The sequence below is a fragment of the Phaethon lepturus genome, unplaced genomic scaffold (assembly GCF_000687285.1).
Source record: "Phaethon lepturus isolate BGI_N335 unplaced genomic scaffold, ASM68728v1 scaffold9703, whole genome shotgun sequence".
Taxonomy (NCBI): Eukaryota; Metazoa; Chordata; class Aves; order Phaethontiformes; family Phaethontidae; genus Phaethon; species Phaethon lepturus.
The window spans coordinates 1-26,615 of NW_010526967.1; the positions used below are offsets into that span (position 1 = coordinate 1).

Genomic DNA, 26,615 nt, shown 5'->3' on the forward strand with positions numbered 1-26,615 from the left:
GGCCCGAGCAGGCCCGGGGCCTCATGGGCAGAGCCTGCTGGCGGTGGGGTTCTCCCTGGGGGCCTGCGTGTGCTCCGGCCTACTCCATTTCCCCGCTGCTCCCGAGCGACCCGCCTCGGGCCTGAGCCCCGGCCGGAGCGCTGCGCTGGTCGTTGCCTTTTAACTTTTACTTTTCGACTTTCTGGTTATGGAGAAGTGGTTTTTGCCAGCTGTCCTGGGCAGGATAGTAAGAGGTGTTAACGTCGCTTACAGGAACCTCAGCGTTCCCGGGGAAGGGTGGCTCAGTTTTTAACTGTCGTGTATTTACCGATTGCTTTATGCTGCAGGTGAATCTGCACATGTTGAATGCTTCACGGTGGCGTTTGCGTTATGTGCCTGTGCTCTTATCCTTTCAGTGTTAGATCTAGACTTTGTATTGTTCATCCTCTAATGTTTTTCTTTCTTTGGAGGATGGAGAGGGAATGTAGTAATTTGCTCCTTAACTATGTGTATTGATAAACTTCTGGTTTGTACCTCGTTAGCTGAATAAGGAAAGGCTAGCAGGAACCGTGATATGCTGTTCCTGTTTATCCTGTAATGAACTTGGGATTCATTGGCTTAATAACCCTGGACTAAAAGTATCTTCTGGATAATTATTTCGTGTTTACACCTCACCTGATTTCTTTAGAGTTTGGTGGTTGTTTTTCTTATTATACTCAAAATAAATCTTTCCAGGTGTAACATGTTGGTTAAGTCATTAGTACTACATGGATTGTTCATTAGTTCATAAGCTTTTGATTTTTAGAACTAAGTAGTGGCTTTTGAAAGTGTTTGGTTTGTTTTGGGGGAGTATTTTCACGGATATAAATATTTAAATATTTAAATAAAGATCCTGGTTCCATAGTAAAATCTACAGGAAAGGATAATTTGAAATGGCTGCTTAAGAAAACTCGAATAAAAAATCGTCAGTGAGCAATTCTAACGTTCTAGTGAAATGCTTGGCACGCAGTTGTTGTTGGAGTTTCACAGCCTTTAAGGCAGAAAACCTTGGACTGCAGTCAAAAATGTTAACAAAATCAGTACCTTATATCTTAAAAATGTTATGAGACTATTTCGGTACAAAACAAGTAAGTGACCAGCCTGCTTTACTGTGTGGTGTGGTTTTCAGTTGGTTTTGTTTTGCTTTGGTTTTTTTTTTAATCTTCCCAGAAATGGAATGGTGTTTGCTATTCACTTTGCAGATGTGCCTGTCTGGTCCACAGTGTGGGATATGAACATAATACTGTTGCAGTTCGCTATGTAGCATAATAGTTCAAAAGCAGTACATTTTGTGGCTGTGACAAAGCCAGTGCCAGTGCTGCTGAGTACAATTGAAACAGATGTGAACGGTTGTAACTCACACTCCCAGGTACCATGACAGATTTGTAAGGTTAGGGCAATGTCTGTTGTTTTTTTTACAGCTGGTTTTCCTGTACCACTTATGCATGATTTCTGTTTTTCTTGTTGATCTCATAGAAGTTGATTATTTAGTGTTTCCAAAGATGAAGAGGAAAGTTGCAAAAGTTGGGAAACTGAGACTTAGTCCTAATGAAGAAACCATGCTTCTGAAAGAAGAATATGAAAGAAGAAGAAAACTGAGGCTACAGCAAGTATGCCTGTATTTTTGCACTTTGTGTGTTTCATTTAATGATGTGATAAATAATTTAGGATAATTAACTGAAAAATTATTTTTTGTAAATGAAATTTTAGAGTCGTAATATTGTATATTAGGTTTCTATTTAGTTTGTGAATTATTTTCCTTTTCTCATGTTTATTTACTACTAAGTGCATATTTTGCTTGTGATACCTTCTCTGTTAGATTCACTCTGGCATCTGTTCCAGTATCTCTTCTTCCCTGCCAGCTTCCTTGTATCTACCACTTCTATTTGGCTGTGAACATGGAGTTGTTTCTCTTCTGCTGATATGTCACTTGTGTCAGGAGTCATACCTCTTACAGCGTTCCAGGTGTTTCACAGTGATCACGCAGAAGAAATAAGACAACTACTGCTAATATAGAACTTCACAGCTTTCTACTAGATGAACTGAATTGCTACAATATGTCATAGATCTAAATGCTTTAAGCACTGCTCCATTTAGCATGTCTGAGCAGAGTACCTTTATGTCCTTCAGAACATGTCTGTTGCTCATCTCATCTTTCTTCCATTTCTGTCCTGCTGTCAGACTGCAGGGCTATTTCTCCATTTCTCTTCTTGCTCTTTTCTTAGGCTTCCTCTGCTTTGTCCTACACAAGCTGTTCAGGTCTTTCCCATCTCCAAAAATATATATCTTCAAGACATTTACTGCGTGCTAATCTTTCACCCTTTCTTGGGCTTTTTTTCTCTATATGTTTTTCTCTTCAGTGAAGAGGATTTTACTGATAAAGCGGAAGACAAAAAACTAGTAAGCAGACTTTAATTTATCAGTACAGTTGCTGATTTTCTTTAAACCATCTTGTATTGTAATAGGAGTCTTTAATAAATTACTGCTGTATTTTTTGAGGGAAGGATATTCCAAGAAATTTTTGCATTTTGTTTATCAGCTGTATGTTTCTCTTTGAATTTTAACTGAAACTTGTAAAAAAGGATAAATTTATTTAATATATTAATTTTGGAAAAAGGTAACAGTGACTTTAAAGTATTTTCTGGACAGATTGTTTCTTAATGGAATAGTAGATGAGATGGAAAGCTGAAAGGAGGGTAGTGTATGTTGTGGAAAGACTTGCTGCAAAAGATATTGTGCTTTTTTTAAGTTGCGGACAAAACAAATGCTATTTCCACAGGTTAGAGAGCAACAGAAGTATATCGCCTTGCAGATAAGACAGAAGGTAAAGGAGAGGAGAGAAGAACAGCTACATCAGTTAGAGGAGGCACTGAGAGCTGAATGGCAGAAAGCACAGGATCAAAAGATGAAAGCCTTAGAAGAACTGTATTTATCAAGCTTAAGAGCAATTGGTGAGGGTCATCGACAAGCCAGGGAGAACGTAAGTGAAACAGCTTAATATTATTGTCAGTGAAGTTCTTGATGTTCTAGAAATACCAAGATTGTGTTTTGGTTTTTTATATTCTTGATCTTGCAGTCCTAATACCTAAAACGTCAGTTTTTTTAAGAATGGAAACTTCTTAGAAATGTTTATGTACAGTTTTGCGGATACGTTTCCACAAGAACAGGATTGGTCTATATTGGTCTAGCGGGCCCATCTGCGAAGGCTTTTGCTGTGCAAACTCTTACTTTGTTTATGTTGGATTGTACACATATATGATAATGTATGTTTGTACTTGACTAAATTGTGCATGGTGAATCATTGTCTCTTCTCCCAACTAACTAGTGATAGGACGAGAGGAAATGGCCTCAAGTTGCTCCAGGGGAGATTTAGATTGGATATTAGGAAAAATTTCTTCACCGAGAGGGTGGTCAAGCATTGGAACAGGCTGCCCAGGGAGGTGGTAGAGTCACCATCTCTGGAAGTGTTCAAAAAACGTGTTGGTGTGGCGCTTCAGCACATGGTTTAGGGGACACAGTGGTGCTGGATTAATGGTTGGATTTCATGATCTTGAAGGTCCTTTCCAACCTTAGTGATTTGTGATTCTGTGAAGTATGCCAGTAATATAGTAGCTTTTTTTTTTCTCTGTCATGTAACAGTATCTTTTCTATGGTTAAGAAAATATGCTTTTTTTTCTTCAGTGCTCAAGTGACATGGAAAGTCTTGGTAAAGGCTTCAGAGGCCTTTGCCTAGACTGCAGACTGGTGTCACTTCTTAATTCTGCACCTATAAACTGTTTTCACTTTTTAAAATCCTATGACTTGTGTAGACTCTCTTTGAGAGATCACTGAGGTTGCTGGGTAGAACTCTTCCATAGATTTCTCTGAACCAAGTTTATAGAAATCAGTGGTGACACAGGTTTCTTGCATGAATTTTGCAACTAGCTTACATTCCGATTAGTCAGGCTTTTTAAGCCAAGTAGAATAGTGTTATACTTTTCCACATTTCAGTGTCTTTAAGTCAACTTCTTTGTAAAGTCCTTTCCAGTGCTAGGATGGATGAGTGTGTGGAACACTGTGGTACCAATGCCATAGGAACAGAGAACTAATAAAGAAATGTTTCTGTTGATACACGATTGTTGTAATAAATGAGTGAATGGTAGTAACATGCTTTGTCTGTACAGTTGAGCCAGCATTTGCTAAAATGTGTAAGTATATTTATATTACCCTCTTTATCAAAGAGATGCAGAGAGAAGCTAAGGTTTCCACAGCAATATTTGGTTACATTGGCTGAGGAATGTGGCAGATTTGTTGGTGCTAGAGAAGGAAAAGTTATAATTTAGAGTATTTTTGCTCTAATACAGTACAAAGTAATTTTGAACTTGTGATTCTACCAGCAGTACTTAATTTGAAATAGCACACTGATAGTATGAGAAGTGAGTAAAAACCTGTATTAAGTGCTTGCAATATCTTGTTGTTAAGGAACCTGACTTAGAAGCTCTGGCAAAGCAAGCAGAGGAGAGGAAACAAAGAGCAGAGATGAGACATAGGAAAGCCCTGAAAGAGCAGAAGTACCAAAAAGAAAAGTTACTTCGTGAGCAAGCCCGGTATGCAATAGTTACCTAGTTTTATGAAGCATAGAATGCTTTTTACCATGTCACAAGGTGAAAGGCAAAAATCCTCATACTTACTGCTTGGTGCTTTTTTCATCTTAACATTTTATGGCTTATAGAATTAATGCTTGTGGCCAAAGCTTGCGTATTTTGATAAGAACTGTAGTTTTAAAACCAAGACAAAAATGTCAAGTATATGAGCTTTATATATATGTATATGAGCCTTATATTATATATATATATGAGCCTTATATTATATATATATATATGAGCCTTATATTATATATATAAGTATATGAGCCTTAATAGACTCTCAATGAGTGGGGGGCCTTTCATCTCTATATTGCTGTTTTCAGTCTAGATTGTTGGCTGACAGCTATTCAGTGACAGATGAAATGAAATGTTCTCAGGCCAGTTCCTGATGGAGAGTTACCCACTTGAAAAAAGGACCTATTGCATTGGTCATGGTCTTCCTTCTTAGCGTTTTTGTTTTGTTTTGTTTTTTGGGGTTTTTTTTTAAGCAGATTGGACAAAACTTGAGCTGGCATGAAAAACGAACTGTGTACTCTCAGGGATAGTTGTGCTTGAGTAGAGCTGAGACCTATTGATTAAATGCTTAGTTTTGTCCACACTTGAGCAATTAAAATATGCTGAAGTGATGCAGTGCTTTCTGAAAACTTAAGTTAAAAGCAGGGATTTTGGTTTGTTCTTTAGACACTTGTGTGTATTAACATTTTTGTGTTACTTCAATAAATTAATTTTCCAGTGCTGCCTGCCAGCATAGGGTCTGTTGACTTTTCAATGTGCTTGCCCATCCCTATCTCCCAAGCATTCAATTCAGGTACATCTCAATCTGTTTATTTTTAGGTTTGCCTTTTATTTTGCACAGTGCTGTCATTGTTGCTTGAATAATTTTCCTTTTCTCTTCCGTGTGTGTTGTTTTTTATTTGATTTTGTTGATGTTTTATTGCATGTGTGTGGCATTTGTTTTGTTTGTTTTTCCTCCCAAGCCGAACAAATGCACGTAAACATGCTCTAGAAGTGGAGAGACAAAGAGCAGCCAAAGTTGCAAGCCTGCCACCTCCTCCACCACGTCCTCTTGAGGTATGTATCCGTGATGCAATAGTGATCACAATTTCAAGGTATCATATAATGATACAAATCATTTATTTGTTGGTCTGATTGCTCACAACAGGGTATCCATAATTGGTATTTGCATACTATAGGAGAGTGATTCAGCAAAAATCAAGAAAATTTATTAATTATGTATTAGCAGACCTCTTACTACTAAGCTTTTAGTATTTGTTTATTTCTGATCTCTTGTTATGTGTGGATTTTATTGTCATCTGAGATCTTATTTTTGTGGTTAACATGTCTTAAACTTTATCATGATCTCATTTTCATTTAATAGCCCCAGTGGTATTAAACTCTGCAGTGATCTTTCTCAACACATACACACCACCTCAGCCTTCTGTCATAACGGTGCAGTAGTAGCATTTTGTTCATTTCTGTAATATAGTTCTACCTCTTTAGCTCTGGGCTTTTTCCTCCAATTTCGTTGTTTGTTGTAGGGAATACTAACTGTAGGGTAAGCTGTTTAATTTTGATAGGAAACCAGTACATTCAAGGTCAGATTGGATGAGGCTCTGAGCAACCTGACCTAGTTGAAGGTGTCCCTGCTCACTGCAGAGGAATGGACTAGATGACCCTTAAAGGTCCCTTCCAACTCAAAGATGCTATGATTCTATACCTAAAGCTATTGGGGAGGACAGCAGATAAAAGCCATATTTTTAATTCTATGCTTTACCCTTTTTAGGGGGCAACTTTATACCTCCTTCATGCTGCTTTGATTTCAGAGAGATTCTGCATACATGTAGAAGTTACTGTAGGACTGCAGGAAGAGTATTATATGCATTTTTACTTTGGAGTTAACTTTTAGTAAATTTAATTTAACGGAAGTTCATTAATGTGGAGTTCAAGTTGCCTTATGTGGTGTTGTGCCCTTTCAGACCGTCAGGTTCAGGAATATTCAGACCCCTGACAAGAAAAGAAAGAATTAAGATGTACTGGCCCCTCTTGCAGCCAGTGAAGTTACCAAAGCTTTTCCCAGCTACATCTAGCACGTTATGTATAGGTTAGTATGTTGGGTGATGGGGGTTTGGTACTGATGTACCTGGAAAATCTGAGAGAGGCTTAACCCTGTCAGTTTTCAGAATGATTCGAAGAAGGAGAGCTTATATACTTTCATTTGTATCACTTCGTACATGCTTCTCTGTAGGTCTCCTCGCTGGCTGCACAAGGGTTTTCTTATTGTGGAAGCTGGATATGAGTGAGGATTAAAGCAAGTGTTGCAAGGGAGTGATAAAGTTTGGGGTTATTTCTGGTGAAGTGTATGCAGTGTTGGCATTTAGAACAGATGGAATAAGGTCCTGTATGGTACAGTTCAGGTCAATTCAAACACTCTTTCATGCTGTTGTGCTGTTCTATGTTGTTCCACCTGACATGTTCCTGGAGTATCTGCTGTGGAGCAGTTGAAGGCTGTATCAGTTAAAACTTTGACTTTTCACTTTGTGGTTCTCAGACACTTGTGTTGCTCAGTTTTCCATTGTTGGAAAAGCATGAGACGCTGTGGCATTGCTTTCTAGTAGTTTTTGCAGTTTAGGAGGTGTTTTATGTTGCTTTCTATTTAAAAAAAAAACCTACAACACCACGTTTCTCATTAGTGACCAAAAGTCAGCTGCAGTTAACATGCATATTTATAGATGATCTAACAGCTAAAAAGACACAGTACTATATAATACTTTTCATCTAATGACATCAGTAATGTATCTCTCTCTCCATTTCACAAATGCAGAATTTCCTTCTTTAGTCTTTTTTCACTGGGGCAAGCAAGGAGACCTTTTCCAGGCTTCCCCAGGTTCTGGTACAATTGCATTTGCAATTATGCTGGATGGCAGGTCTGGGTCAGTATCCTGTTTAAGTATTGCAGAGTCATAACTTCATCTCCTGAAATTCTACAATTTTATGCATTTCCACCCATGAACAAGTGTCCTTTACTCACCTTTTCAGCAAACATGATTTTAGCTGTTTTTAGCAGAGTTTGCAGACATCTGGATTTTCTAGAATTATGTGGGTTTTATTTCTTTCAAGAAGTTCATGCTCTGATAATGGCAAATTGAATCAACAATTCTGCAGATGTGTTCGACTTTTGTTGAGGAAAGAGATTGAGTTGCATTGTTTAAATACAGTACAGTGTGTCAGTTTGATCCATGTAAAGACTAGCTGACTTTGAGCCTTTTTCCTAGTTTTCATATCCTCATGGATTTAAATTCTTTTGTCATAGGTCTGTGTTGCTGGGAGGCACAGTTTGAAGAATAAAGTTATTTTCTTGGTAGAGTAACTGGGTGCCATGTACTGCATGGGGTAAATGCGAAGTAATTGAAAGATCAGCAATGATTAGAGCTGTGGCTTATTCCTAGTTCTGTATAGAGGGAGAAAACAAAAGATGTTAACTGTCAGTTTGGGGGGGGTTGGAGGGGGTGGATCTGGGGCTTTGTCTTGCAAATGCATTACTCAAAAGGCACTGAATTTGAATTGCTTAACTTTACTCTAAATCCTGTGAATTACAGCAAATTACAAGGTCATCTGCATAAGCATGCTTATTTTCTTGAATCAATTTACATAAAGAGCTTATTAAACATAACTGTAATCATAATCTGATGCTCTGTTTCAATAACAATTGAATAAAATTTCATAAAATTGAGCGAGGTCAGTGATGTTCATTGCAGGATTACTTAGAATATAAGAAACATTTTCTGAAGATACTCCTATTACTGTTACTTTACCCAGTTAGGAAAGAAGTGTTTTTACTCTAGGTACATTGTCATAATCAAGTTTAATTCTCAGAAGGATGGCTTTTAGGATTTGAGGCCTTATTTAGTTAGACCGACTCTTAAGTTACTTAATTGAAGTTTACTGTAAACACCATTTTATTGGCAAATGTCACAGAGTTCTTGTGAACTTAATTTTTTTAAATGATCTGTAAGATTTTTATCTCATATAAATATAACCTAAAAATGTTACTATATTATCCTTGAGTATTCATGAGATTTGTAGAGTTGGATTTTCTTTTTTCTTTTTTTTTTTTTTTTTTCAATTTCATGGTACATTGCTGCTACAGTTTTGCCAGGTTTTAGTATAGATTTATTTACTGGGGGGGGGTGGGAAGGGGAGGTTATAAACTTCCTGATGGAAGTATGGATGGATTCTTAACTGCAGTGGTTCCACCGTGGGGTGTAATAATGTTACAAGTATTATTTTTTTCAATCTAAATTGCTTTTGACATTAATTGGAAAATTGCAGCCTCCAACTTAGTTCTCACGCCTTCACAGCTTTTGAATAAAATTCCAGAGATTTGATTGATTAAATGCAACTATTAATTACTGCTTTTAGTTTTAAATTTGTTAAATAATTCAGAAGACTAAGGTTTAATTATACATTCTGAAAGTAACACAGTATAGGTCAAGCAGTCGATGATCTGGCTAATGATGTTTAGGCATGGGACTTGTCTGTTTTCAGAGCTGTAATCGATATCTACAAGCGTTTGGTTAATGTTGATCTGTTACAGTTACAATGATTTATTGATTAAGAAAGTTAGCAATTTTTAAACAGCATTATATACAAATAAAAATGAAATTATTGATAGTGGGCTTTTATTTGCACATAGCTTTTTTTCTTTGTACTAGAATAACATGCATTTACTTAAGAACTGTAAAATAAGTTACTGAAGTTCTGTTCGTAAGGCTAAAAGTAGTTGCATAACTCAGGATTTTAATTTGCAGACTTCGCTTTCTACAGTCTTTATAAAATAGCAGGAGGTAATCAATACTGAAATTTTGTATGCCTCATCTTACACAGAGGTCAGTTTAAGATATTCCTGAGACTTACTGCTATTCTTTGTGTATGTGCATTTGTTTACAGTCATGTTTTAAACCGCTTGAGCTATGAAACTTGCTGTTTCAGTCAATGTGGGTAGGAATCCTTTTTTAGGAGAAAGTCTAGGGAAGAGGAAGCTGAGAGAAAATGAATGGAGGAGATGTTAGAAATACAAAGGCAAGTCCTACAGAATACCGAGTTACCTAACCTGGCTACCTCACTACTAAGAACATCAGGCTGAGGAAAAGGGGAGGGAGCGTCTGGTCGCTCAGTGTTCAAACTCTTTCAGACAAGAGTTGAAATGTGGTAGCGTACCCAAAACTTTAAAAAAACAAACAAACTTTGTATTATATGAATAGACATTTTTCAGTGAAGTTATGGAAAATGCTCTTTTCTCTGGTGAATCTAACTAAATTGGACATAATCGTTGTGAGTTTCATAAAGAAAGTCTGTACTTGAGAAGTGTTAATTTGCTGTTAGGTATAATTATATTGTGGATCTGTGGCTGCCCTGCTTTGGAGGTGAGTGTGACAGCTGTTTTAAGTGAGGTTTGTATTATTACATCAAACTCAATTGCTTTTACATTAAGGTAATGCTTTTGAAACATGAAGGTTATAGCGCTCTGATGAATGTCAATTTGTGTGGAGTTTACCTTAGGCTGTTAGATGCTCTCAGTTGTTAAACCCTCTAGATCTGCCTTGGGCTGATGTGATTTATTAATTATTAAATGTATGTAAAGTTTTAAACAACATTTTCAGGAGAGAATTTGGGGTGGTGGCTTTCTTTTAATACTAATATAAGTGTACAGATTACTTATGTTCTGTTTAGTTGCTTTGCTAGAGATACTATTCTCTGATACAGCTGTACTTGTATTTTTCTTCCTAGAATTTTGAAGTGAAAAAGACTCCTGCAGTGAAGCCCTGTAGTGCTGACAACTTTTCTGTTACACGTTATCATATTTCCGAACCTTACGTGGACAGAGAAGTGGATGGAGAGCAGGTGATTGACTCCCAAGTGTTTGTGATACATGCTTCCATATATCTTTGTATTGCATACAGTGTCTGGATGTCAGCAATTCAGTTTTCTAGAACTTGTTTAAAAATAGGAACTTGTATAAAGCAGCCATTACACAACTTACTAATTGGAATTTTACATGGGGAAACTTGTAAGTCCTCTTGCGTGCTCAGTCACTTGCAGGATCACAGCTGACAGTTCCAGTGAACAGAGCTCTGTAAGAAGGTCAGTTCACAGGACTGGCATAACATTATGACCACCCTCTCAGTGAAGAAATTTTTCCTAGATTGGATATTAGGAAAAATTTCTTCACTGAGAGGGTGGTCAGGCATTGGAACAGGCTGCCCAGGGAGGTGGTGGAGTCGCCATCTCTGGAAGTGTTCAAGAAACGTGTGGATGTGGTGCTTCAGGACATGGTCTAGGGGACATGGTGGCGCTGGATTAATGGTTGGACTTGATGATCTTGAAGGTCCTTTCCAACCTAGTGTTTCTGTGATTCTGTGATTAGGACACCCATATCTTCTGCTTTGTGGCTTATGCTAAATTAATAGTTGCAGGTGCCCTGCTTTTTTCTCTTCCCTTCTTTTTAGCTATGTACTCCCAGTCTTTACCTCATATTTGTTTTCATCTGTTCATGCAGTTGGCAGTTTCAGCTTGCCAAAATGGCAGAAGTCTAATTTGGGAAAAATAAATGATGAAGAGATTTTTGCCAAATGGGAAAGTTTACTCAAGTTTACCATATACTCACACAAAGGCCAAAGTCAGATCAGAAGAAGGGGAGGACCTGGAAAAGTGAGAGATGAAGCAAGAGCTTAGGTTTTAGAGGCAATTTTTGAATTAAGGTAATGTTATTGAAAAGTGAACCAAAAAACAGTTTGGTTTATTGCTGATGTGAGACCGCAATCTAAATTCCTGTTCTGGATCAGCCTCCTTTAGACTAGAAAAGCGCTCTCAATAAATTCAGTTTTGTGAATATTTTCTGTAGTGCATTCGTGAAGCTTTCATTCATGAAATTTTAGGTTTTCTTAACTTTGTAGCCTTGCTTATGTGCAATGATTTTTTTTCCCCTAAGTATTTTTTAATTTTCATGTGGTAGTAAGATTTTTCTTATTTAAAAAATGCAGATTGTTTCTGGTTTCCCAAAGGAGAATGAAAATACTGCTGAATTTATATGTCCCTCCCCCACTTAAAACCATGAGGATAGACATAGTCAATTTGTAATATTAACTGAATTTTTCATTTTACATTGTATTGTAGGAAAAATAACCACTTTGCTATAACAAATCATATAAATTATTGTCCCTAGTACAGCTTGAAACTAGAACATTTTGACACCTACAGTTATGGAGTATGTAAATATGCTAACCCCGCCCAAAGGTAAAAAACTAGTTTGGTCCTGCTTGCAACCAAGAATTGTAAACCTTCAAGGGTGTTCATATGGCACTGTATGTCTGTCTTTTTTTAAAAAAAAGTGCTTTTGGGGCAGAATTATTAATCTATTTATTGTTACATATGCTTTAAACTACCACAAAGAACTTCATGGACTAAACTATTGATTGACTGCCAGCCAGATGCTCGGTTAGCTGCTGAAGAAGAAGGGAGACGTTTGGAGGAACTACACAGAGAGGCAGAGAGGGAGAGAAGAGAGCAGCTTGAAAAGGCACATCTCAGAGGAAGTCATGCCTTGAAGAAGGTCCATTTGGCTCAGGTTGGCAAAGTAGTTGTGCTTGTTTTTAATGTCAAAATGACCAGTGTTAAGTAAGCTGTAGGTAGGTGATTAGTAAAGGAATTACGGTCACAGAAGGAAAATTGATGGACTAAATGGAGTTTTCAGAATGTGCTTAAAGAACATCAAACTGCTTATTTTGGCTATCTGGAAGGAGGGAAAATGAAAGAACATCCTTTAATTTTTGTTACCTTAATAATAGCTAGTCTGTTTGACCAGCTATTAACCAATTGGTAATAAAATTAAGATAAACTTTTTTAATAGATGATAAGCTCTGCTTTTCCACATCAGCTTTAGTTGAATTATTCTGTGCTTCAGGGGAAAAAAAAATGTTTACTGTTAGGAAGGCAACAGTTTATTTATTTTTTTTTTTAAACATTTCAGAATTTTTACTTAAAGACTGAGGTTCTGTTAGCATATAAGCCTGGAAATACTGAAATTGTTTCCTTTTAAGATGTAAAAACTGAACTACTGAGAAAGGTCTTTATACCTAGAGGTATGCTCTGAAATTTGTTTTATTATCTGTTACCTTCAGAAGCATATTTGGAGGCTAGAAATAGCAAAAGCTTCCTGGTTTTTAGTTGAGATATGATTGGCCCTGAATGAGTAATCTAACTAAAAATGGGGAACTGTGGAAATCTTAGTGGTGCTCCTTAAGTTAACAGGAAAAAAACCCCAACCAAACTTCAAATAAAGCTTTTTTTAAAGTAGCTTTTATACATAATTGTAGTGTGCCAAGAGTATTTAGTTCATGTCTTAAAAAGTAGCAATTGCTGAACTGTATACTAACAAAAGTAACTTGCCAAAGAAAGTATTCATTTACCTTATAAAATAGAAGATTTAATTCTGTTGAGGAAAGTTGGCCTACAGGTATAGAGTCTGATCCTTTATTTAACATCAGATCTTCTAGGTAGTATTGATGACTCTTGTGCGTAAAGGTCAGATGCAGCCTTCTGAGGAAGCACCTTCTCCCTAGAATCAAATTAACTTGAATATTAAGGATTAAACAAACTTCATGGTAACAAAATGAAAGAATTTTATCAGTCCTTATATATGGCGGTCTGAATGTCAACACTAAATGTTTATGTTATCCCTTCTTTATACCTGAAGGACAGGGAAAGGCTATTGAAAGAACTTGAGGAAATGCAGAACATGGATCGGGTGCGCAGAAGACAGATTGTAGCACAGATGCCACCTCAACTTTTTGTGCCTGCCTACAAACGCATGGCAATAAAAGAAGAATGGCAGAGAGAATTGGAGTTTGCATTTGAAGATATGTACAGTGAAGACAGGAGTAAGTAATTTGTCGGGGGTTGCTGAATCTGGTAGCCCAGAAGAGGAGAGGCTGGGGGCGGTGGCCGTCGGCAGCTTCCTGTCCCCAGGACCAGTGGGTAGCAAGGCTATTGTGTGTATTCACAGAAGGCACATACACGAACAGGCTTTCAGTACATGTACACACAGACAGCCACGCAGGCCAGCACAGAAAACGCAGCACTCACATTGAACACAAGCAGCACAAATGGCTGCATGCTGTTCACTGCTCTGACTGATCAGGATGAAGGCTTGTTAGTGGGGTGTCTGTCTGTATGTACAGTGTGGATCCCTCCAGCAGTTGGTCTTGGACACTGGGACTACCTGGTAGTTGTCCCCTGCTTTCCAGGTCTCCATCCATCACACTGCGGATCCCCCAGTAACAGGTCGTAGACAGCCAGTCTACCTAGTAATTCACCATGGATGCTGTAGCCTTCCAGTTACGTCGCATGTCCACGTATGCACTGGTATGCCCAAGTATGTGCTATGAATCACTCAGTAAGTGGCTTTAGACACTCTACCTAGCAGCTGGCCCTCGATCTTTAGTCTCCCCAGTTGCTGACTCCTGGGCATGTGAGCCCCCAAGGTCTGCTGCTCCACTCCAATTGTTGCTACACAGACCCAGCTAGGTATGTGAATGTATGCACAGACATGCATATGCTATGGATCCCTGTGGTAACTGACCTTAAATACTCAGTCTACCCCGTAGCTGACCCTGGATCCTGTCTCTGGTAGTCTGAGATGTGTACACGTGTGCTGGCAGGTTGAGCTTCAGATCCCGTGGTGTTTCCTGTAGCTGACTTGGATGCTTGGGTCTCCTGATCCTCCCTGCAAGCCAACTAGCAGATCCCCTGGCCTCACCAGTATCCAGCCCAGTCCTATGGCTGCTTGATAGCTAGCTCCTAAGCCTCATCATTCTTGCTGGCTAGTCTGGCTTGCAGTTTGCTAGCCACTGGATGCTGGTACTCATACCCACATAATATGCACTCATTGTGCTCTCTGCAGTTGGCAGCACTGTGGACACAGGTGCCTCCGTGACTTTTGGTCCCCAGTTGCTGGCCCTTACATATCCATACACACACATGCATACAAAATGGAGGGTTCCTCATCCAGGAAAGGTTGGGTCAGGTTGGATGGGGCTCTGAGCAACCTGATCCAGTTGAAGATGTCCCTGCTTATTGCAGGGAGGTTGGACTAAATGACCTTTAAAGGTCCCTTCCAACCCAAACTATTCTATGATTCTGTGAAAACAGCTAGAAATGGAATTTGGTGAGAAGACAGGACAGATTGTCAGGTACAGTGCATGGCCAGACAAGTAGACTGCCCCCTTTTATTTCGTTATTGTATTTTTCCTCACAATTGTTCCTCCCCAGAATAACTTGATCCTTTCTTTTCCCTGCCTTTGGTTCCTCCCCTAAATAGATGAGCTTCCCATGTGTCCCACACCCCTTGCAGGCAGGAACCCTGCAGTGGGTAAGGTGATCCTGGCAGAACTGCTGACTAGTCTTCCAGGCTTTTACACCTGGACTATGTGATCAATCGCTCCTGGGACAGCCCTGCTCACAGCCAGGTCAGGGTTGTCTTTTCCCTGATGAAGTTGTTGGGATCCTACTGTGTGTAATTGTTCCCATGTGCTGTTTTTTTGTGTAAAGATGAGCCTTTTATCCCATAAATTTTCATTTTGAAAGATATAGCATATTCTAGTGGAAAACCCTGTAGATTTTCTGAATAGATGGCTAGTGATGTAAGCAATTTTGAATCTTCCATTTTGGAAAAAAAAAAGTTGGATTAAATCTGTTGTGAAACAAGCTATTGATATTTGAACTTCTTAGGGACTGTTAAGATGAGTGTAGTCTTGCAATGTTGCTTGCTTTTTATTCGCATTGGTCATTTTATGTGGTTGTGTTCTTTTAATTAGAAATGAAAGGAGACCTGATTTTGCAGTTTGAGCCACAACCTTTGCCAGCCCCTTCTGACAGATCTCAAGATAATGATCTTGATATCTCTTTGGAGCAAGAATCTGCTTGTGACACTCAACCAGAATCTGCTTGTGATACTCAACAAGAATCGAAACAGATGGTAGAAGAGGAGGTCCCTAATGCATCAGAAAGTAAAGTTTTTAACCTTTACATTTAACTTAAACTTTTTGGTTTTATAGCAGAAGAGATGTAGTTTAATATGTCAAATAAATTAACTGTAATATTAACTAAAATGTCTTGAGTACTAAAATTCCTTAACACCTGTGAAGTATTTCACTATCAGGTGGTTTATGATGATTATCACGGATTGTAATACTCTAATGATTATGAATTTTAAAATGAAAATGTTACTTTTTCTCATACACTTCAGCTCATTAGTATACTGAGAATAACTTTTAATTGTTGTAAAAACTACACTGTTAGTAGCCATAATTATTCCTATAGAATTAGTGTAAATTATGGGATGATGCTGGTATGCAAACTTAAATATTTTTCATTTTGTGTTTTGAAATATTTCAAAGTTAAAGCTTGACTTCGTATGAAAGTCTACTTATTGTATGTCCTTTATGTTCAGGTTTGCGATTGAGTTGTTCCATATTCCGAGTAGGCTGCAAGAGTTGCATGTGTGTACTGTTCGCTTGGGGCATGTACAGGATAATGTGATGTGAACAAGAAGTGTGTTAGTGAACTTCGCTGCTTGGCCAAGCATTTCTGCCACATCCCTCTGCTAGCACAGTCCGTTTTTTGGTCTCTGATGCATTGTGTTGTCTCTGCTGATACAAAGGAGAGGGCAGGAACATAAAGGCAGGGTGGAGGGGGGATAGTACTGCTTATTTCTGCAGCAGTACAGTCTAGGAGTAGTCTGTCTGTGAAACACTACAACTAGCTTAGCCCTCCTTTTATGGCACAAAGAGACAAATTACCACTCTTCTCTTGCAGGTAAGAGAAAATGTTAAGCTTTTAAAACTTGGTAATATACCTGAGCTATTTGCCCAACTGTGTAAGCAATTAAAAAAAAAAAAGGATTTTTGTTTTTATGTGAAGACACTCATTACCCAAAACTCTTAACGGTATATATTCTTTATAGATCACAAAGAAGCAAAAACTCACCAACGTCTGTCAAAACTTGCCTTAAAGAAATTGCTGAACAAGATTAGAAGCCAAAAAGAGGAGTGGACATCAAAAAGTGAGAAAGTGATTCAAAGTGAAATTGAGACTATTGAATCGGGCACAATTGCTAGCGAAGAGAGACCATTATGTGATTTAGAACTTAACTATGAGCAACAGAAAAATACAGTATGTGATGCCAAAGGTATGTAATACATACTTGCATAAAAATTTGTTGTGTAGGAGCAAAAAGACTTGTAAGAGTGTCCTGTAACAAAAGTGTTTGATGAATTTTTAGTGGTGGTGTTTTGTCATGTTGCCGGAAAGTACAATTCTCCTGTCTTTGCTCACAGTGCATTGTGTATTTGTTGAAACCACAAATAGGAGAGGTTTTTACTCTTATGTCCACCTTAGTATCTTGTGAGAAAAGATGTCCAAAATACCTTTGTATCTTTTAAATCTCACCCAAATTGTTGGCACACTTGGTGTTGCCATGCTTTAATAGGTGTTTGCCTCTAGGAGTAGAATTCTCACTGCAAAATTGGTCATTGAAGTTCTGTACCTGTTGAACGGGAAAAGCCAGATGCTTCAAGAGATTCACAGCTAGAAATGCACAAGACAAGCATAAGCTGATGTGTCTGAAATCATGTGGGTGGTGGTTTTTTTCTGCTTCTAGGCACAATTCTGAAAAGCCTCTGTGTAAAACTGGAATTTATAGCAATTAGATGTTCCATTCTGGTAGCCAAATCATTTTGGGTTTACTTCCCATTTCTATCCTTTGTGCTCTTCTGCTTATGCTAGTGCTGAAGTTGGTGAACTTGTATGCTAAGTGGGATTTCTGAGGTCTATTAAAATGATAAAGTTGTGGCAGGTTTTTGGGGTTTTTTTGGTGGTGTTTTGTTTTTTTTTCCTTTCATAGGGTGTTTGGTTTTTTTAAACAAGATTAAGTGCTATAGTTCAATCACGTACGTGGATACACCAGCATAATTCCTGGGGACTGGAGAGAGCGACATGAGTGAAAACAGGCCCCAGGGGAAAACATGCTACTATTTGAAGCTGATAGTACAGGATGAAGACTTGCTTTTTGTGCAATAGCCAAATGTTAGAACGTTTGCCCAGAGACTGCCAGTTTTAGACTCTCTTTACTCCAAGAGGTTAACGTGTGGCTTTTTATTCCTCAGGATGATCTTGCTATTAGGCTACCAATTAACTGGGTAGAAGCAATCTTCGGTCCTGTTCGAGCTAAGCCATTACTGTATATTCAAGAAAGACACATGATAAAGAGCCATTTAAGTCTTAAATAATACAAAACCCCTTGATTTTCCAGTTTAGAGACAGGCAGGGTAGTGGGATGGAGATGGTAATCTCTTGAAGAGTAGCTTATGCATTTTGTTTAGGGAGGTTGGGAAACTATAAAGCAAGATATAAAGAAGATCCAGGGCCCTTTCTGACTGCAGTTACAGTTGAATAATATGTATATTTTAGACTCTCTGAAAACATTGGAAAAAACAGTTGCAGCTGAAAAGTCAGTTCTAATCCATCCTCAAGAGCAAGCAGTTAAAATTAGAAGGGAAGAGGAGAGACAAAAGTGGGTAAGTGTTTGTACTTATTCCTATCTCAGTTATGGCTTTAAAAAGTTATTTACAGAAGACTCTCAAATGCTTCAGGTTATATAGCACTTATAGACCCTTCTGACATTCTTGTAACGTTTAAATAAACCTTTTACGTTTTCTAGACTTAGTGTCTATGTATGAACTTCTTAAAAATGACTAAGCTCTAGCTGGAATTTAGAGTGGAAATAAAACAGTTTCTTTAAATCTAACAAGTGCTGTAGGCAAGGGATACCACTATGATTAAATGAGAATCCAAATTGTAGATTAACACCTTTGCTTTTAGTGAGGACATAGTCAAAAATAAGTAACTCTGTGAAAACTTTACTAATCCTGTGTAATAATATAGCAAGGTCTGTGGCATTGTGTTTAGAATCATAGGAAAAGCTTGCAAACCTTCAGTGTGTATATATATTTTTTGTTTGTTTGTTTTTTAAATTAACTAGGAAACAAACACAGAGTCTTGTGTCTACAGAAATGCTATATTTATTACATTGAGAAAATAATAACTTTGTGTATTACTTCATTATATGTATTGTGTATATACTTAATTTTATTTTCATTTTTGTTGTATCCTTAGAGACCTACTAGCTGTTATGTTGTGGTTTATCAATTAAAAAAAATAAAGTTGAAATTCTGGTCTTAATGCAGCCTTAAATTGTAGGGTTAAAGTTCAGAAATTCGGGAAACAAAAATTTGACAAAATAGTATTGTTTTAGGAAAAAAAAAGGCAGCATATCCTCTCTGAAAGGTGGTTACTTTCTTTAACATTCATTTTCTCCTACTTTGCACCTGCCCAGGTGTATATATTGTTATGTCCACATCAACTGTTCTCAGGTTTAGTTTTGTCTTGGGTTGGTCTTTGACATCTCCATTCAGACCATCTCATTAAAACCTGTTGTTCCCTTCATCTTTGATGGTACTTTGAAATGTTTTGCTTCCATTATAAAAGCATATATGATGTTGCTATGTGTGGATCTATGTGCGTTACAGCTGATAGGTACATGGAAAGAGAATAAAAATAAACCACTTCAGAGATTTGTGGAATGCTCTTAAAGTGGTTATACAGCAGTTATTTCAGAAGTTTTGTAAGGCTTGAATTAACATTTAAGTGTGTTGAACTCTTGGTGAAAAGCCATATAAAATGCAAGGCAGACTTCTGAACGCAGTTTAAGTAAAGGACTACTTTTGTAGTCTCTGGAAAATGATGATGTATCTTGAATGGTTAGATTCTGATTTTATCTGTTCTATTAATTGAGTGCAATAGTAAATGGATTCAGGGACTATTAGAGATACCTAGCCAGTAAAACAAAGTTATTCTTATAAACTTTGAACTATTTTTAAAGGCCTCTTACAATTCAGAAATGACAGTCACAAACAATAACACTTTTGCTGTCAGTTGGAACAAAGGTTTTTGTGTGGTGGTGTGTGTGAGGGGTCTTTGATTTCTTTGTCATTCAGTTCTGGATATTCACCCTCATTTTTCTTCTCAATAGAATGAGCAAATAGAGCAACAGAAACAGGAACAGCTGGCCTTGCTTAAACAGATTGAAGAAGAAAGAGCACGTTTGGAGGCTGATTTTCTGAAGATGCAGATGCAAACCTGTTTGGAGGAGGCTAAGAAAAAAAAAGAGGAGGAAGAGCAAGGTCAGCTGGTACAAAGCCACAGTGTTCCTTCTACAGTTCAGCAGAACAAAGTGGAACATGAGGTGAAGAACTGTAGAAAATTTTGTGTAGTTTTTTAATTATCCTGTCGAGTGCCATTTGCCAATTTTTAAATTATGTTAATCAAGACAATCAATCAATTTTTATTTCTTATGCTATGAATCAGAAGTTTGTACATAAAAAAGCTTCCTTTTGTCTAATGCAGAGGCTTGTATTTCACATGATACCACTGGTCTTTGAATATTGGATTGTCTTTGCATAGTCTGAGGGACAGCATGTCTGTTTAGAACACCTATTAGTAAAATCTGGTTAGAGTCATGTGATTATGCATGTACACGTGTCCTTTTTCAAGAAAGAAAAAAAAAATCTTGGGGCGGGGTGGGAGAGGCAATATCTCTATCTAAAATCTCTACATTTTTGTCAGTCTGAATCTCAAACAGCTACTTAAAAGAGAGGAATTTATTGAAGATGTTGAAGGAAAGAAATAATTTTTTAAAAATCTTGAATCTTTTGCATAACCTGTACTCTTCAGAGAATATGCTTGCTTTGAAAATGCAGCTCTGTTGGATTGTTGCTCCCAGAGTTTGCTACTGGGTGCACTTACCTCTTTGAGCTAAGCTGATGTAAGCACCATTGACTTGGATGGTGTATGCTCAAGTTGCCAAGAGACTAGTTTTCTGTGAGTTATTTGTATATGTGCACTTAAAATTATTTTATTTTGATTAGACTGGTAATACTACTGTATCAGAAACCAGGAGTCCTAGAGAAGACAGCCATTTACAGATGATTCGTAATTACCAACAACGCCTTCTACAACAAAACAGGTAAATTCCTCTTTGAAATGGAAGTCTGAGTTGCCTGTTACAAAATAATTTGAATTGATTAGACTATTGAAATTCATATTTAGCTTTGCACCACCCTGGAAAGATTCATGTTTTCATTCTGTTCAGGCTGCACAAACAGACCATTGAAGAAGCTAGAAAGCATCTACAGGAGTATCAGAATAAATTGAAGCAAAGATACTTGTCTACTTCTGCAACACCTCCAAGCTCTGTGGAAACAAAATCAATTAAGCCTGTCTCAGGTCCACTTCTACAGAGGCATGGAGTGCAACCAAAACAATACCAGTCATCTGAACAAGTTCATGCACAAGAGTATGCACACTCGCTACCTGTATCTTCAGGTTTTGAAAATACATTGAATATGTTGGAAAAACCATCTGCACAGAAACATGAAGACCAAATGCATAGCGTTTGTCCTGGTGCACATGTGCAGTTTTTAGAAGCATCGAAATTGAAGCATGGAGAGTTTCACTTGCCATGTGGCTGTCCTTCACAGGAACAAGTCGGAATGTTGGAAAACTCCAATAATCATGTCAGAGAACCACCTCAGTTCCAGTTACTGTCAGCATTAGTCACGAAAGATGCCACTGCAGTAAGAACACAAACAGAAGCACGTGGACAACATGTTAGATTTGTTTTGCCAGCAGAAGATTCCTCTCAGCCATCAGAGACAGTGCACTTTAAAGAGTCATCTCAGAAGATGTCTAGCCATCAAACAGAGACAGAAGCTGGAGAAAAAACCCCGCTTAAGGCACCCCTCACGCCAGCAACAAAGGCATCTCATATAGTTCAGGCAGCCTCAGTAGATTCTTCATCATATCGGCAAGGATCTGCAGAAACCACCATCAAAACAAGCCTTGAACAATCCTTCAATCTTTCTGAACCCATGACTTTATCTCATGAAGAATCTAAAGCCCATGGTGTAGAGGAATTCTTGATATCAAAAATGGAAAATGCATCTTTGTTAAATTATTCTGGTATACTGAATTTAAGGGACAGAGTATTGGCCTCATCCGAAAGCATCCAAGCTCAGCAAAAGTATTTGAAAGAACTGCAGGAGCAGATAGACGCACAAAGAGAAGCTCTTCTTTCTAGACAGAAAATACAAGAACAACTACTTTTACAGAAGCAAGATAAACTGAAGGCACAGATGCAGAGACAGCAAGAGGCTTTGAAAGAATTTCTGAACAAACAGGTAAGCTTTATAAATGCTTTGCATGGTGAGTCATCTAGTTGGTGATCAAACTTAAGAATGAATGCTACCAATTAACAAAGTATTTCATGGAGTGTTGATGGGTTTAGGTGATTTACCATAATGAAAATTCTAATTAGGACATGTGATTTGTAATCAGTCGTTCTTTTCTGTAAGCCCCAAGAGTGACATTTTATTTAGTCTAACAGAACTTGTATGAACTTCTGTGCTTATCTGTGAACATAATGCCTATTGAAATAGTTATGTTGTCTGAAATACCTGCAAATGTAGTTCTTTTCAGCTCAAGAAATGCAGCTGTATGTGTAAAACAGCTCTTGTATTAAAAATACTTAAGGAATACCTCAAAGGATATTGTAAGCCTTTTGAATAGATTATCTTTTAAAGTTTGTCTTTTTCTGTGCACCCATTAAGAAATTGGTTTGCCAGCTGCACTCTTGACTTGTAATTTTCTTGTTTCTGGGTAACAGAAGAAAAACCCAAGTAGATTTTTGACTTTCTAAAGAAGCCTCTTTTGTTCTTCATGTTTTCTGTTAAAAAAAAAAAAAAAAATCTTAGAAAAATAACTGTTGCCTAGAGTCCCTGTCTCTTGCTTTTGCAGTCTGCAAGCAGCTAAAATTCCTGAATACAGGAGCTGAAAAACTAAAAGCAGACTTTTCAGGAATTGTTCCTGTTAAAAATGATGAGTATTCTCATCTAATCTAATACATCTATATAATTGTTTTAGCACATGAGGTTTGTAGAACTAAATATGACCTATATGTCTAAATGTTTTTCATTGAATCATAGAATAGTTTGGATTGGAAGTGACCTTTAAAGGTCATATAGCCCAATCCCCCTGCAATGAGCAGGGACATCTTCAACTAGATCAGGTTGCTCAGAGCCCTGTCCAACCTGACCTGGAATCTACCACCTCTCTGGACAACCTGGGCCAGTGGTTCATCAGCCTCAGTGGGAAAAATGTCTTCCTTAGATCTAATATAAATCTGCCCTCTTTCATTTTAAAACCATTACCCCTTGTCCTGTCGCTACAGGCCCTGCTAAAAAGTCTACCCTCATCTTTCTTATCAGCCTCCTTTAAGTCCTGGGAGGCTGCAAGAAGGTCTCCGCAGAGCCTTCTCTTCTCCAGGCTGAACAATCCCAACTCACTCAGCCTGTCCTCAGAGGAGAGGTGTTCCAGCCCTCTGATCATTTTTGTGGCCTCCTCTGGACCTGCTCCAACAGGTCCCTCTCTTTCCTGTGCTGAGGGCTCCAGAGCTGGACGCAGCACTGGGGCGGGGGGATCTCCCCAGAGTGGAGCAGAGGGACAGAATCCCCTCCCTCAACCTGCTGACCTGCTGCTTTGGATGCAGCCCAGGAGACTGTTGGTCTTCTGGGCTGCAAGCTCGCATTGCCGGCTCATGTCCAGCTCTTCGTTCACCAGGGTGCCCAAGTCCTCCTCAGCAGGGCTGCTCTCAATCCCTTCCTCCTTGAGCCTATGCTGATACTGGGGGTTACCCTGACCCAGGTGCACTTGTCCTTGTTGAGCCTCATGATGTTCTGTCCTGGTTTCAGCCAGGATAGATCTGGTTTTCTTCACAGAAGCCAGTGTGAGGCTGTGTTTTGGATTTGGGGTGAGAAAATGTTGATAACGTGCTGATGTTTTGAGTTGTTGCTAAGTAGTCAGGGACAGTCCAGCTTCTCGTGCTGGCCTGCTAGCAAGAAGGCTGGGGGTGCACAGGGAGCTGGGAGGGGGACACAGCCAGGACAGCTGACCCAGGCTGGCCAAAGGGGTATTCCCTACCATACAACGTCATGCCCAATACATAAACTGGAGTTGGCTGCGGGGCGGGAATCGCTGCTCGGGGACGGACTGTTGATCACCACATGGTGAGCAATTGCTGTATTGGGCATCACTTGTTCTTGTACATTCCTTTGTTGGTATTATTATTGTTATCATTGTTGTTTCCGACTCTCTTGCTGTCCTATTGAACTGTTTTTATCTCAACCCATGAGTTTTTTTCCCAGTTCTCTCCCCCGTCCCACTGGGAGAGCGGTGTGTGAGTGAGTGGTTGCGTGGTTCTTAGTTGCTGTTTGGGGCTGAACCATGATAGGTTCACCCGGGCCCATTCCTTGAGCTTTTCCAGGTCTCTCTGGATGGCATCCTGTCCTTCAGGCATGTTTTTTTATAAACTAAGCAAGTCTGTACAAGTATCTTCCTTGCTTGAACTACTTTCTCAAAATGTTCAATATTGTCCTGCATGGAATACACAACAAGAAAATGCTGGTTTGAGAAACGAGTATAAATACAATCTTACATACAATTGCTTCCCCCCTGCTTCTTCTCCCACGTTCGAAGGTGACACATATCGGCATGAACAAAGAAATGACAGAGGCACAAAAGCCTGACCGGATTAATAGGACTGACTTTTTCCAAGTCTTAGAAAACTACCAGCAAGAGAATTGTGGCAGGAGTAAATTTCACGAGAGTGAAATGATTTCACAGTGCATCAGTCCAGCTGAGCAAACTGGTAAGGCTGTATAGTATTTTTCATTATAATTTTTCACATTTTGCAGCTGAGGTGGAGTTCTCTTCCATCTCCACATGTTTATTTGATATATATATATATCATTGCAACATGCAAAACTTTGTTTTACAGAACAGTCTGAGGAAGTCCTATGTAGAGAACAGAAACGAAGATCTTCCAAACCACCTGTGGCAAAAGTAAAGTTAGGGCTTGATTTGGAACAACATGAACTTAGTGTTATACCAGAGGTAGACACACCGAAAAGTTGCAACATCTCTTTTGCAGGTAAAAAAAAAAAAAAAAAGTTCAATAAGTGCTGCTGTTCCTGAGAAATACAGATTGGCGGAAATTAATCTTTTCTGAAGAGTTGAAGAGTCTTTGAGATCACTGATTATGAAATAATAGCTTATACTGTTGCCTGTTTTTAATGTATAATTTATATACTATCAAAGTGAGTTATAGTTGAGAAAATTTTATCCTGACAGTGTCTGTCTAAGAAAACATAATCAAAACAAAATTTCGCCAAGAAAAGAAAATTCAGTGTAATTCCGTGACTCCAATTCCCTGTTGATTTTTCTGTTGGGCCAGGTCTGTGTTAATAGACAATTGTACAAGAATTGTAAAGAGAACCATCAAAGTTCATGGACAGTGTTTAAAGGTTTAGCTTTTGAGCGGACCACGACAGTGAGTGTGAAATCTTTTAAATAAGGAGTTAGTATCAGGTTTCTGCAGAAATTTTTAGTCCATCTTTAGTTGTGGGTTTTTTCCAATTACAGAACACTCCTTGTAAAAATTCCAGAGAGCAACTACGCAAAGCAATTATCATTTCCTAAGCATGTCTGTTACAGTCTGCATGCAATGCTTTGTAGTTCTCTGTAAAGAACATTAATTAGCAGGTAGAACAAACTGATGGTTTTCTAAATGTAAACACTTTTTTTTTTTTGTAGAGTCTCTTCATAGCTAAAATGTAATGCATATTTTACAAAAGTTCTAATATTGTGCCAGTGTTTTTTGAAAGGGCTAAGCAGAACAATCTGAGTAATTACAGGCCTGTCAGGCTGGCATTCATCTTGAACAAAATAATGAAACAGCTGATATCAGACATTTTTTAATTAAAGAAAAGTAATTAATGCTAGTCAGCATCAGTTATGCGGAATAACTTGTGTTGGACCAATTTGGTATGTTGATTAGACAACAAGTTTTGTTGGTGAAGGTTTTGATTGAAGATTATATTTAAATTCTCAAAAGCACTTGGCTTAGTGTTACACATCTTAATTAAAAAAAGATTAAAAATCAAAATACATACCAAAACAATTTTCTGAAGTTTCCATTATCCAGTGGAGTTCTAGAGTAGGGAATACTCTTGCTGTGTAACCCCATTATGATCCACAGGTGATACTGATATTATCTAACCATTGCTCATGGTAGGTAGTAAAAAGTTGAACTTGAGGGTTTTTTTTATTGGATTGGGTGGCCAAAAAAGGCTGTTTGTGTTGGGAGGGTTGTGGAGAAAAGAAATCTTTAAGCCAGAGCAGAGAAGTTATATTGCCTCTGGATTTGGAAAAGTTACTGAAAGTTTTGGTGGATTTACTATGGGGAAAAATTAGTTTGCATTTTTTTTGGAAGAAACACTTGCATAAGGAATTATACAGGTCATCGACTTCTCAAAAAATAATCTTTCAACCTGTATAGTCCATAGGCTGTGTAATGCAAAGGTTTTTACTGACCTGATATGGCTAACTTTATTAAAATGGAGCACTGTATGAATTCAGCAGGTTATTTCTGTAGAATAGAATGTATATCTTAATGTTTTTCATGAAGTGCAAAACAGTGCATTTCTATACCTAAACTGATTACAAATGTTTTAAATTCAGATAAAACAGATTCTGTTGGTGGGGAATCTTCTCCCATTTCGACTATTGGGGAGTTTGCATATGTGAAACGTTACAGTTGCACTCTTCATGAAGAAGGCAGGTTAACTTCCAGCATGACAGACTACGAGGAACGAATCTGTAATGGAAGTCCAAGGCAAAGTAAAGAGTCAAGTAGGTTATTACAAGAGGTGCTGCTGATGACTGCTGAAAATTCATATGATTCAG

The 26,615-nt window shown here is 38.2% G+C and overlaps 1 protein-coding gene across 1 annotated transcript; it reads left to right on the forward strand.

The window, feature by feature from the left end:
- Nucleotides 1–1,520: 1,520 nt before the first annotated feature.
- Nucleotides 1,521–26,615, forward strand: LOC104616239 (centrosomal protein KIAA1731-like; the record flags this gene model as incomplete). Its single annotated transcript, XM_010283235.1, has 16 exons — nt 1,521–1,628; nt 2,798–2,998; nt 4,480–4,604; nt 5,621–5,714; nt 10,431–10,544; nt 12,127–12,267; nt 13,396–13,579; nt 15,515–15,706; nt 16,663–16,887; nt 18,168–18,274; nt 19,789–20,001; nt 20,684–20,781; nt 20,908–21,994; nt 24,348–24,519; nt 24,649–24,801; nt 26,391–26,615. Coding segments are annotated over exons 1-16 (3,439 nt in total), but the record flags the coding sequence as incomplete, so codon positions are not given.